We start from the raw sequence: 13693 nt of genomic DNA on the forward strand, positions 1-13693 counted from the left end.
CAAATTGTTGAATTGCATACCTGTCTGAGTGCCAAAAATGTATTTTCCGAAGTTTGCCTGCCTGTTACTAGTATTAAAGTTATCTTATTATAATTTTAGATTCTGGTTCCTAAGAAATGTCTCTTTTGGAATATAGGCACTATATGGTTCAGTCCCAGCGATATTGGGATTTTAAAGCAGCTCCATGTCCAAATGTGTTTCATTTTACTCATTTTCAAGGGTCGAAAAAACCAAATGTGATTTTGTGTTTATCCAGTCATGTCTGTTGACACAGCATATATGCAAATAAGAACCCAGGGTTTAGGAATGTGTGAAATGTCACCTTATTTATTAATTGTTTACTCTGGGTAAAGTATGAGCAGTGGGACGACGATTGCTCAAGGGACGGTGAAAAGTAAACGCTCAGCAGACCTAAGTATGTGGCTGTATTAAATCAGAAAGAGATCTTGGTGCTAGTCAATTTTATGATTTAAATTCTACAACTAAAATCTTAAAATCAATTCTAAAATGAAAGCCAGTGAAGGGAAGCCAATATTGGCGCAATATGTTCTCGCTTGCGTGTTCCAGCAGCATTCTGTACCATCTGCAAACGTGTTAGGGAGGCCTGGTTAATACCTGCATAAAGACCATTACAGTAGTCAAAGTGGGTCGAGATAAAACGTATAACCCTTTCAAAATAATTAAAAGACAGAATTACTGAATGAATCTGTTTATCCAGTTTAAAGTACCTTTCCATTATAACTCACAGATTTTTAAAATGGGCTTCACATATGGTTTTATATCACCCAGATCCTGATAAAGTGAATTACGGGCACAGCTGGGTCCAAATACCATGACTTCTGTTTTCCCTTTATTGAAACAATATGGCAATGAAACAAGATGCCATACTTCCTAAAAATTGACCCTAAGGGAAGCATGTATAAGGAGAACAGGATAGGCCAAAGAATAGAGCCCTGAGGGACTCCACACGAGTGAGACGCAGAGTAAGGTGACACAGACTTGGTTCTTGGTGACGAAACAGACTTGGTGCTCTGAGACGAAACAGACTTGGTGCTGGGAAACAAAACAGGCTTGGTATTGTCTGGTGAAGGAGAGCGGAGTCAAAATCAGTGGAACAGGAAGGACTCCAGATGGGACTGTAACATCTAAACAGCTGGATGGAGAAGGGAGACGTCTGACCAAGACGGAGCCGGAGGGATGAGGGAGCCCTTGGAGTCGCAAGGACAATAGTATCTGCTCACTAAGGCTGGTGTAGTAGAAAACACAGAGAGAGTGGTCTAGGAAGCAAGTCAGGCACGCCAGATTGAGAAAGTCCTGAATGTGGTCCTACAGTGGACGGTCCCCCTTCTCCAAGCAAAGTAATTGGATATATATATATATATACAAATATATGATCTGACGCGTAAGAAAAAGTAATTGAAAGCAATGGAGTTCCTTTTTGGTCTATATAGTGACACCAACGTCGAAAGGTACCTTAAGCATCCTAAAAGTGATGCTTGGAAGAACTTCTGACTTCTCCCATAATTCTTTCAGCTTAAACCTCGACACTTTCATTCAGATCTGCCTCCATCTAGTCAACAACCGATAGATAGAATCAAGTCACCACCCTGAATTTTTTTCTTTTTCGATAATCTGTATCAATCAGATGCATATCACAATAAATATCTGTCCCTACTTCCGTTACCTTGCGGCTTTAAACTAATGCAGCTTTTTCTACTAGGCCGACTTGTTTTTTTTTCTAAATAATCAGGCTCTTTTGACTTGGGCCTTTAAGCAACCACTTGGTAGCAGCTTGCATAGCGACACAATAAAAAACACCGAGACCAATTTAGCAACCACATACAGGACACTAAAAAAATGCCCAGTTTGCTCTCGTATAGCAACTCTGGCAACGTAATAAAACCACCCAAAACACTTGAGCAACTGCATGGCAATGTGCTATATGGAAACAGCATAAATGTCCTGCAACCACTCATAACACATTAGCATTCTTGTGGCAAGTTTTATACAACCGACTTCATAAAATCTAGGTGTTTTTTTTTTTTTAAAAACAATAATTAGCTGAGAACATAACACCCAGATAACTTTCTTGCAGTCTCACACCAGGGTTATTATAGTTACAAATGTTACTTGAAATAAAATAAACATTGAATGAAGTTTAAAAATAAACACATTTTTAAACTTCAACATTTAAAATGTTGAACAGAAAAGACAACATTTCTCATAGGCTAACTAAAACTGAAATAAAACATTTAAACTATATACATAAAAAAATAAATAATGAAAAAAAGACAACTAATTCAAAATATGAATGAAAACTATAGAACAAATTAAATCCATCTACAATGTATGTGACTATATTCACATATATGTGAATATATTCACATATATTCAAACGCACATAACTATAGAATCAATTCTTAATGCGCATGTGAACGCCATCAGCGTCTCTCACAGGTTCGCGTTTAAAGTCTGTTTAGAGAGAACGGTGTCGTCTTAGCGGCCCCTAATTTAATAACAAATGATCATTTAGACGGAAGTGAATCAATCAAAACTAACTTTAGCTGGAAAAAACATTTTTCAAGAACCACTATAAAACTAAACCAATCTCTGTTACCTTAAATTATATGTTTATCTCTGTAAAGCTGCTTTGAAACAATCTACATTGTTAAAAGCGCTATATAAATGAGGATGACTTGACTACAATGCATCTTATATTTTCTATCACAGACCTGAAGAAAAAAATTATGTTCTGCTATGTAAATATTCCTTATTTTTAGCTATTTTCTCCCTCTCTCGAACACACACACACAAATGCAAATGCATTGTGGGTGTCCTGTGGAAAAATCAATGTGTGTGTTCAACTCATTATGCTGTGGTGGCACAGAGTGGAGGAACTGGCACTATGAGTGTTAGCCTTTTCATATGCTTATCCATGAGAGGCACAGATGGCCCCTTTTCCTCATACCCAGGGACCCGCTATTGATTAAGCTTCTGCTATAAACAAAGAAATAATTACATACGAGGAGCTGAAGGAAACTGACACAGAAACTCAGCTATACTATGCCTTCCTCTAAATGCCTCGATCAATTAACATCAGCCAAAATGTGAATTTTCGGCTTGCATTTCTATTACATTCTGTCACAAAAAGTCAATAAGAAGTGTAAATCGCAGCTTCCTGCAATGACCTCATCAAAGGTTATATTTACATTTCTCATGTGCAGCCGAGCACTTTTGACATGCACACAGAGAGGTTTTTGTCAGAATATAAACAGCCCCTACTTTACTATTTTTAATCCGAGACAATACCATAAACGGCTTCAACTTGATGTGAACATATATATATATATATATATATATATATATATATATATATATATATATATATATATATATATACACATATAATAAGCAACAATAACATTATTACAGTAAATGTTGCTCCAGTTAGACTGGGCTTTGGAGTAAGCCACACTGTATAACTATCTAAAATATTTAGAGATTGTAGGCGGTTAAAAAATTCATGGTACTGGGGGTAACCTACATATGACATATTACTTTAATTTGGGTCACACTAGTGTTCTACAGTGTACAGTATAAGCACTAGTAATGAACAACATGTATAAAGTCGTGTTTTGTGGAACTGCTTATGTCAACCAATTGGTGTCAATGTGTATTGATTTGCATTGAAATTGTTAAAATAGGTTGTTTACCACAGGCTTCATTTTAGACATAAATCGAAATACCCCATAGGAAAATCGCACATTTGAACATTATTCGCTCTTAAAGTACCTGTAGTCAATAATTGTATCCCTTAAATCTTACCTTTGATCACCAAAATGACATTTAAACGTTGCTTACTGGAAACGGCGTGCAACGTGGTTTGAGATACGTATTCTCTTTGGTAGGTAGGCTATGTCAAAATGTCAGCCCAATCAGAAGCAACATGCTATATAAACCACGCGGTATTAAAGACACAGATCGCACAATGGGTCAAAGTAAAGTCGTTTACATGTGTCCGTATACCCAACAATTGAAGATATTAGATGTAAGAAAAATATAGCATATCAACAGTGATCTGCAATAATGATAATAAGCCTAATACTTGCAATAAAAATAATAAGGTCATAGCCTATAGCCTAGATCATGACAGTCTCGGAGGTAAGAAGTGGATTATCACCTGAAATGTTTGTCTTTTCATCCTGAAATGCGAGGCAAATTTTGGATCACAATAATTAGGAACCACTGTTTCACAAATCCCTTCACTCGATTGGGAGGTTCTCTTTTAGCAAGGGCAGTGACTGTAACATTGAGTGTATTTTGCAGTATTAAACAGTAGCCTATTATACCGATTTAATCAGGCTCCGAAAATTCTTCAAAAAGAACACAAAGAATGGCGTTCTCAGCTGCCATAGTTCAAACTCTCGCGTCACCAGAACAGGGTGTTCAACGCACAACCGTTTCCGTTTAAAAAACGATTTGCAACTTTTTGTTGGAGCTGAATGCAGCCCAGCTCAGAAATCCACTTGTTGACTATCAAACGTTGACGTAATTGGTTACAAGTTTGTGACGTCAGAAACACCAGCCGTTTCCAACTGCGTTTTCTTTAGGCTTGTTCGACTTGAACCAGCGTTGCACAGACCGATCGGTTGATGACATCAAAGTACCGCGAGAGCGATTAGAGAGCAGACGGCTCCTTATGCTTTTGAATCGCTCTCGCGGTACTTTGATGTCATCAACCGATCGGTCTGTGCAGCCAGTTCAAGTCGCGTGATTTTTTTCCCCAAACCACTTCAGTGGAAATCCCGCCCTGCAGCCGATTTAAAAGTTTTCATTGGTCATGTCAATCACTGTACTGATTGCCTACACCAAACACTGATCCCTAAACCTACCCCCCAGCTAACAGGGAACGTTCCCAGAACATTGGCTAACGTTCTCTGAAGGTTCTCTCAAAGTTATCAAAAAACGTTCTTGCAGTAACGTTATTATAACGTTGTGCTAACGTTATATGTTATTGATAAACGTTCTAAAAACGTTAGCAATAAAACGTTATTCTACCGTTGTTAGTGGAACGTTTTAAAAACGTTATTACATTAAAAAATATATTATTCATTACTAATTTTTCATACATCTTTTTCTTAAGCAAATCAACTTCAGAAACATAATTTGTATATCCAGTGACACAATAAACTGAAAAACTGTTTTTCGTTAAAATATTTTTTATGGTCAGAAAAAAAACAGATTTTAAAATAATTATGTATTCAACAGGAAATAATTCAACAACTACAGTCAATTATAAATGTGGTTTTACCTTAAAAAATAAAATAATAAGATGTCAAAAAAACAAAACAAAATCACCATTAGGCCTATTTATTAGGCTATATTTTACTTAATTGTGCAATATTTAAAAAGTAGATAAGGCTAATAGGAAAATAAACTTAGGGCTTTAAAAACATATAAGAAACAGTGTTTTTAATAACTTTTGGGATTACAGTAAAGGAAAAAACACGGAATATGTTTTATCTGATCATTCCCCATCCGTAGCGTGATAGGATGGGCGTGGTTTTGGAGTGCACGGCCCATCAATCAATCACAGCTGAACAGACGGACAACTTAGACGGCAGCTTTCATGCAAGTTGAGTGCATTTTGCTTGTTATATGAATTAAACACTTTTATCACAATGCTGATTAACTTATTTGCATGTTTCTAACATTCTAATGTTGCTAACATTCTCTCAAAGTTCTATCAAAGTTACCTAAAACGTTAGTAGAACGTTGTGCCAACGTTATATGTCATTGATAAACGTTCTAAAAACGTTAGCATTAAAACGTTATTCTTACTTGTTAGTGGAACGTTTTAAAAACGTTACTAAATTAAAAAAATATTAGTAATTACAAATTAGTCATACAGCTTTTTTCTTCTGCAAAACAACTTAAGAAATGTGTATATATAGTGACACAATGCACTGAAAAACTTTTTTTTGTTGTTAAAATATTAGTTTATGGGCAGAAAAAAAATCCCAGGTATAAAATAATTATGTATTCAAAAGGAAATGAATAAAAAACTACAGTCAATTATAAATGTGGTTTTGCCTTTAAAAAAGTATATTATATTGCATATAATATACTTATATATATATTTATATTTATATTTTTATATATTTATATTTATATTTTTTTATATGAACATATGATCATTCCTCACATCCGTACGTTTAGCCTGATAGGATGGGCGTGGTTTTGCAGCGCACGGCCCGTCAATCAATCACAGCTGAATAGGACAGACGTTGGAACTCTATCAGAGACGGAGACGGCACACGGCAGCTTTGAGGTAAGTTGGATGAATTTCGCGAGTTGTATGAATAAAATACTGTTATTAGTGTTGCTAACGTTACTGTGTTAATAAAGTTAACTAGATCAATATTAAAAATTACATTTGATGTAACGTTATTTATTTAGATTAACTTTTTCGCAGTGTCCTTTAGTTCACTTTTTCAATATAAGTTAGCTAAACTGATTTTCATTAGAACGCATTCTTGAGATTCAAAAGTAAATCAGCTAATGTTAGCTCGATTAGCTTAGCTATGGCCAAGCATTTTCCCCTCCAGTTTTCGGTTTCATGGGTCAAGTTCGTCATATTGAAATCTGTATTTGTAATTTTATCGTGTAAGTTGGCCGTAGTGTTTGCAAGCTCATATATGACCTTTCAAAAACGGAAGGATATCTCCAAGCTTGGTCTTTGGATCAGCACTTGACAACAGTAACGTTAATTTAATGGACAATCGTCAGTATTTCGCATCGAAGACTAAGTACTATCTATTTGAATTGGGAAATACTGAAATCTCAAAAACTGCTTAACGAACTCAGTTAAATAGCATATTTCAAACAACACTGTTGTCTCACTTGCTCAAATTGCGTTATAATTTGTATTTGTGTGGCTTGGTGCAGTTCTAGGCGCGAGTTTCTATGGTTACCGGAGCCTCTGCAGCTGCAGTGATGGCAGAGCCGTTGAAAGCGAGAGTTGCGACGAACTTCGATCACGTGGTTCATGTAGCTCTCAATTTTCGAAACAACTCTGCGCTCAATCTTTTGAACTAAATGAGTTTAAGCAGGACAATTTCATTATATTCGCAGCAATTTCTGCTAAATATTAACGCATAATGTGCAAAGACGACATTTACTGGAGCATTTTATTCTGGGGAGTGATGTAGTTTTCTTGAGTTTAACCCTCTTGTTTCCCTATACGATAATTGGGTCAAACACTCATACTCCTTGGTGGTCAAGTGACCAAACACCTTAAGTGTACCTTTTCACCAATTCAATAAATGTAAGTTACTTTATTTTAGTTCAATATTTTTTTAATATATTTTTTTAGCTTTTTGTTACTTAATAATATTTGCGCGATAATTCTGATCCATTAATGACCATTTAAAATATTTTTTCTAATGTTTATTAATTATATTACAATTTGTGTAGTATATGATGGCTAAATTAATATTTTTACTGACTTTGTGTTGTCTTTTGGAGTTTTATGAGCATTTTTATAAAGAAAAAAAATAAGTCTACTTAAGAGGCGTTATAAATCACCTAAAATTTAAGAGCCCTGACTTTTTAAACAGCTCTCAGTTAGGTTAAGTTATTGTAATGTGAATCATTTTTAATAGATTAAATTGAAACAATGTATACTCTGTTAACCAGTGTATCTTAAATTGATCTTGTATGTATGTGTGACTTTTTTAGATGCCTGTCATCACACACATTCTAAGGTTGGAGAAGACAGTCTATTTGAGGAGTTGATATCGGAGACGCTTAAATTTGCACCACATCAACGTGATCAGGTCAGTGATCAGTCTTATCACAGGTCGGTGTCTTTCTGTTTTCAATCAATGTATAGTTTATAAAATGCAAATGTACAAAATTGTTGGGAGGATTATGTTAATACATGTAAAGGCAAGGGGGGGAAAACCTGTAGACTCATGCTTATGGATAAACAAGTTGTATGTAACTCATGCCCCCTAATAGTCGACTAAACTTTAATTCATCTGTTAGTCACTGAAAAAAAGGTCCACAGGAAGTGGCAAAGTCAAATCCAGGAAATCCAAACCTTCAGCTATCATTCACCAACCTCAAATTTGGCTTATTTGAAACTAGTAGCCTGTAGTTAGCAACTTTACATGGCCATTCACTCTAATGTTAACCTTGATAAATGTGCAGTATTATTGGCGCATATCCAAGTGTTCATGCAGATCACTTGCATTTTTTCCTGATAACATTGGAAAGAACTTAAAATACTAATTTTTGGTCGTATAGACATCATTCGAAACAGTTACAGCACTTTTATTTGTGCACATTGACAATAACAAAACGCTGTGCTTTTGTAATATAAAGTAAACAAACAGGATCTGATCTCTGTCGTCTTGGTCTCTGAACTACAGTGCGTCACATAAATGAACCGAAACTCAGCTTATAGGGTGTTTGCCTCACAGACACGAGAAATATATCTATAGAAATCTTGAAATGTCTACTTTTAAATGAACCAATTTGAATAGAAAATAAATACTCTCTGATTATGTAATCTGTATGAAGGGTACATTTCTCTCTAAAGGCGCAGCCACTATACTGCGGAGATCAGCTTCATCTTTACAGCCAAAACTCAGAAAACACTAGTTTATTTGAAGAGTTAATTTGCAAAAACTGATAAATGCCATGTTTAAAAAAAAAATGAACTGAACCGTGCATTATTCTCCACATATTGCATGTTCTGAACCCTAAACACGTTTTGTCACAAAAGCCAGTATTGTTCACTGTCAAGGCATCGTGAGTCCATGTTTTACAGCAGAAACCAGCCTTAAATTTAAACAATAAAACTTATAAATGGTTGATTTAAACAAGGTTATCATTAGATTGAAGTTTTGGCTCATTAATGTAATTCAAACTTTAAGAGTGCGTTAAAATAGAAACAATAAAAAGTCCTTGAGTCCTTGGAAAGCAATAGAAATTTAGTAGCATCTGACTCTGAGCTTTGAGAGGGCTTTGGGACAAAGAGCAGAGAGCTTGTCTCATATCTTCATGTTTTCTCCCAATATTCCAAAGCAAATTAAACTGTTTGTAAATGGTCAGAAAATCAAGTGAGATCTTCTGCATGAGCAAGTACAGCATCCCAGTGCTTTTATACTAATCTTGCCACACTTTAATACAACACTGTTTTCTTTTCTCCCTGCAATATCTCCAGAGATCCTCTCAGGGTTCATTCCAGTCCAGTCCGATGTGCCGGAAGTGGAGCTGACGTGGATAATGCCATTTAAATAGTTTTTATTTTTTTATTGTCATGTCTAGTTTTAGGTTTTGTTTCATGTTTCATTATTTTGAAGTTTAATCACAGTTTGTTCTATGTTTAGTCCAGGTTTATTTTCATGTTAATTTCATTTTTCAATTAAACCCAAGTCTGTTTCATTTGTGTCTGTATCTTGGAATAAACTACACTTTGGTTCACTTCATCTCGCCTTCAGTGGACTACATTACACATATTATAGACATGATTCATAGGTCTTTTTGTTTTTACAATAATTATCTTTTTGTCTTAATTTTAAAATCTGAATGGTTCTTACGTTTAAGGTGCTTTCATAAAATGATTATCATGTATGATATACATTATATGCAAAAACATTGAGAGTTTAAATAAGTGAATGGAACGTTTTAAGAACGTTTTTCATAATCTTAGAAAACATTAAGATAACGTTTATATAACGGGATAATTGAACGTTCTAATACCGTTTGAATAACGTTATTATAACCAAGCAAGAACGTTAATACAATGTTTATATAACAAGATAATTGAACGTTCTAATAACGTTTTGAATAATGTTCTTATAACCAAGCAATAACGTTAATGCAACGTTTATATAACGAGATAATTGAACGTTCTAATAACGTTTTGAATAACGTTCTCATAACAAATCAATAACGTTAATACAACGTTTATATAATGAAATTATTGAACGTTCTAATAACGTTTTTAATAACGTTCTCCTAACCAAGAAATAACGTTAATACAACGTCTAAAAAACTGGACGTTTTTAACGTTCCTAGAACATTCAGAAATAACGTTTTCATAACTTAATGGGAACGTTATGGAAACGTTCTAATAACCTAAAATTGTTAGCTGGGCCGTCACTGTAACCTAAACCAATGAAATTGGCTGCAGGGCGGGATTTCCGCTGAAGTGGTTTGGGAAAAAAAATCACACGTTCAAGTCGAACAAGCCTTTTGGTTCACTGCAGTTTTAAAGAGAAACTACTCAGCAATGGTGTTGACTTATAAATTTACACATGCTTTGTCTTAAAGCATAACACCACGTAGACATATAAATAACATTGAAACTTGATTTTGACCTCAGGGGGACTTTAACAAATCATGAAAGTAGCAATTTTTAACCAAACAAATCATTTACGTCTTTAATATGTAGTTCAAATTTATTACAACATAAACGTACGAACATTTACGGCATAGCCTAGTAGGAGGTCATTCTTATTAATCAAACTGTTCAGTCCTCGCGGTAAATTCGAAGTGGGCCAGTAGGCGGACAGACGCCCGAGCTGCTCTCAACAAACACCCCTCCCTCTCTCCCTCTCTCCCACCAGACTGGGGCAAAACAAGCCGTCCTCCAGCCAGCAGGCGAAGGGAGCAGAGAGAAGCATGGACAGCCGGAGTAACACAGATGTCTTCCCTCCGACAGAGACAGTGAGCGTGAGAATCTTCCATCGAATATTCCCCTACTTCACGAGGAGGACAGTATAAAGTAATGCGCATACTAAATCCAGTCGAAAGATGAAATGCTTCTCCCGGTACCTGCCTTACATCTTCAGACCACCGAGCAGCCTCCTCTCCTCCAGCTGCCACACTGAGGGTAAGTCACTGTTCTCGCTTCACACTGACAATATGTGAGTGGAGATGATTATGATGCACTGTTTAAAGTGCAAGCAATAGAGTGTTCTCTATACATAACTAGATGTTTGTTGATATTGGATCGGATGACGTTGGGAACGCGGACTGTGCCAAAAACGTAGCGAGCAATCTACCTAGACAATATTTTGGGTCACTGTAGGGGCGTTCGCGTCTACATGTATGATGCCCTTAGACACCGTGCTAGTCTAGGTAGGCAGTCTTGTAGATTTTGGAACACACACTGGCACTGCAAGTTCTAAGTCAAACTAATGAAAAAGGCTTATTCAATACAGTACAAAATGTTTTCTAAAATAACTGGTTTTATTGTAGTAGAAAAATTCTTAAGGTAGCAACTGCATGTTTTTACCACTTTCTACTGTGTATGATTACTAGGCAGGTTACTAGGCTATAATTTGACACGCACTGCCACAGCTCCCACTTTACATTACAGTTCTAATGTTAGTGTGTTTACTTGATTAAGTACTGAGTAAAAGTAATGTGTGCTCTGTAAAGTATTTTGACCTTTACATGTATGCATGTGGAAGACATTTTTATCCAAAGAAACTTCCATTTCATTGTCTTTCTTGGTAATTGAACCCATGACTTTGCCGTTGCTAGTGAATGCAGTGCAATACAATGATAATTGAGAAATGTACAAATAAATGTTCCTCAAAAGCCTGATGTATTATATTTGATACATACACTTTAACACCCCCCCCCCCCTAAAAAACAGTCCATTAAATGGTCATCTTGAAATATTACTAATAATATAAATGGGACCATCAAAATAAAGTGTTACCAAGTTCTTGTTTACATTAACACTTTCACAGCAAAAAGACATGTGTACCACAACCTGAAGGTGGATGTTTTTAGAATTATATTAAAAGACCTTTTACTTGATAAGAAGGATATACGATCAATCAGACGACAGAAGGCATGTAGTAGATTATGTGCAACAGGTTTTTTCAGCAAAGTTTTGATTATGTTCATAATTTAGAGTTCTTGAAATTCATGCATCAAATATGATACAGGCTTTACATCTAAATTTCAGAACTATTATTGAATATTGAATATGATGAATCAGTCTATTTATTATAGCTTGCGACTGCCCTCTAGAAATTTAGCAGTTTTACAGCTGATCTTTACTCCATAGAGTCTCAATGGATATGTGGATAAGTTTATCTCCATCTCAATGGATACTGTATGTCGCACTCTCAGGCTTTTTTTTAAGAATGTAAATCGCAGGTCTGAATTAAAGCTACAATATGTACGATTTTTGTAATATAATATCCAAAAATCACTTGCACAGTGTGATATATTTCCTGCAGTTGTGTACTTACAATATCCCAAAAGTTCCCAAAGATTTTTAATTTCAGAGGAATTCCAATTTTAAATAATAGATTGTCCATGTTCACTCGTCGCCTGTCATTCACATAATATCCGCGTTATCACTGGTTTTCTCTCTTACTGCCATAGTAGTAACCATGGCGACAGACGTGGACAACTGCGTTACGTCTAGCTCACGCTGTTGTTGTTTCGTTCAAACATTATGGACCATGGCAAGCAGACTTTGGGACAAAAGGAGAACTAAAACGAGGATCAACATCAACGTGGCGTTTGCGAGATGCCGAGAGCTCCACGTCCGTGACAAACTTCGACTTGACAGAGACTCCACTCTTGCTTGTACTTTATTAAGGTGATGATACACAGGGCAACTTTTTGGGCAATGTTGCTGGGCAATGTTGCCGTCAACGGCCAACCAGATGAGACACAGGGGCCACGACCGATCTAAATTATCCAGAGAGAAATGTATTTTTAATTTCTAAAATGCATTAGAAATGCATTTTTAATGGGCAAGATTGCTCAAAAAGTTGCCCTGTGTATCATCACCTTTATTCTCAAGTACATCTACATGTAAAGCATTTAGCAGATAATCTTATGCTGAGTGACATTATACGGCATAACAGAAAATTCTATAATTTAACTTTAGATTAATTTAATTGCATAATGTTTTTTAAACTATAGGTTAAAATGAGCCAGTTTACCTTGCATGGACGATTGCTTACTATTTATTGATTGATTGATTTATAGAAATGTTATTTAATAAATATAATTGAATACATGTTTAATTGAATCTAATCATATTTAATCTATTTATTTATTTATAATTCAACATTAACACACACACACACACACACACACACACACACACACACACACACACACACACACACACACACACACACACACACACACACACACACACACACACACACACACACACACACACACACATACACACACACACACACACACACACACACACACACACACACACACCCTTATAGAAGCACAAAATTGCATTTGCAATGATGCAGTCTGGATCAACCTAAGGGGGAAATACCTCTTTTTAAACCTGGCTGGTGCAGCAGTGACAATAAGTGTTGAGTTTCTGCCCGGAAAGAGATATTTCATTACAAGCCCAGCTCCAATAACAACCTCCTGTAGCCAACATATTGGACATGCAATACTATTCAACACCTGCAGCTACACATCTTTTTCTCCCCATCCTCTTCCTTTCACCTGCTGTCTTTTATTTTCATTTGATTCATTTCATTCATCTTTCATCCAGAAGATGTAAACACTGGGCTATCATTACATGCTGCACTGTGGTTCTTCAGAGTCTTGTGAAAGATTTCCGTTGGCTGTCTGTCTTCATGCATGATTCTGTTCTCTCATCTCCTGCTGT

The 13693-nt window shown here is 35.8% G+C and overlaps 1 protein-coding gene across 2 annotated transcripts in view; it reads left to right on the top strand.

Annotated features, from left to right (window-relative positions):
- Positions 1-10638: 10638 nt before the first annotated feature.
- The window catches only part of LOC143702323 (serine/threonine-protein phosphatase 2A 55 kDa regulatory subunit B beta isoform), a 64858-nt gene continuing 61803 nt past the window's right edge, over positions 10639-13693 (top strand). The window contains exon 1 of one of the 2 annotated variants that reach the window (XM_077196054.1): positions 10639-10906. In XM_077196054.1, the coding sequence (XP_077052169.1) occupies positions 10828-10906 (79 nt within the window). In that variant the 5' untranslated portion in view covers positions 10639-10827. The remainder of the gene's footprint in view (positions 10907-13693) is intronic. The other variant, XR_013190425.1, reaches the window with a different exon arrangement.

The sequence above is a fragment of the Siphateles boraxobius genome, unplaced genomic scaffold (assembly GCF_051911475.1).
Source record: "Siphateles boraxobius isolate OS27281-9 unplaced genomic scaffold, OSU_SipBor_1 11, whole genome shotgun sequence".
Lineage (NCBI taxonomy): Eukaryota > Metazoa > Chordata > Actinopteri > Cypriniformes > Leuciscidae > Siphateles > Siphateles boraxobius.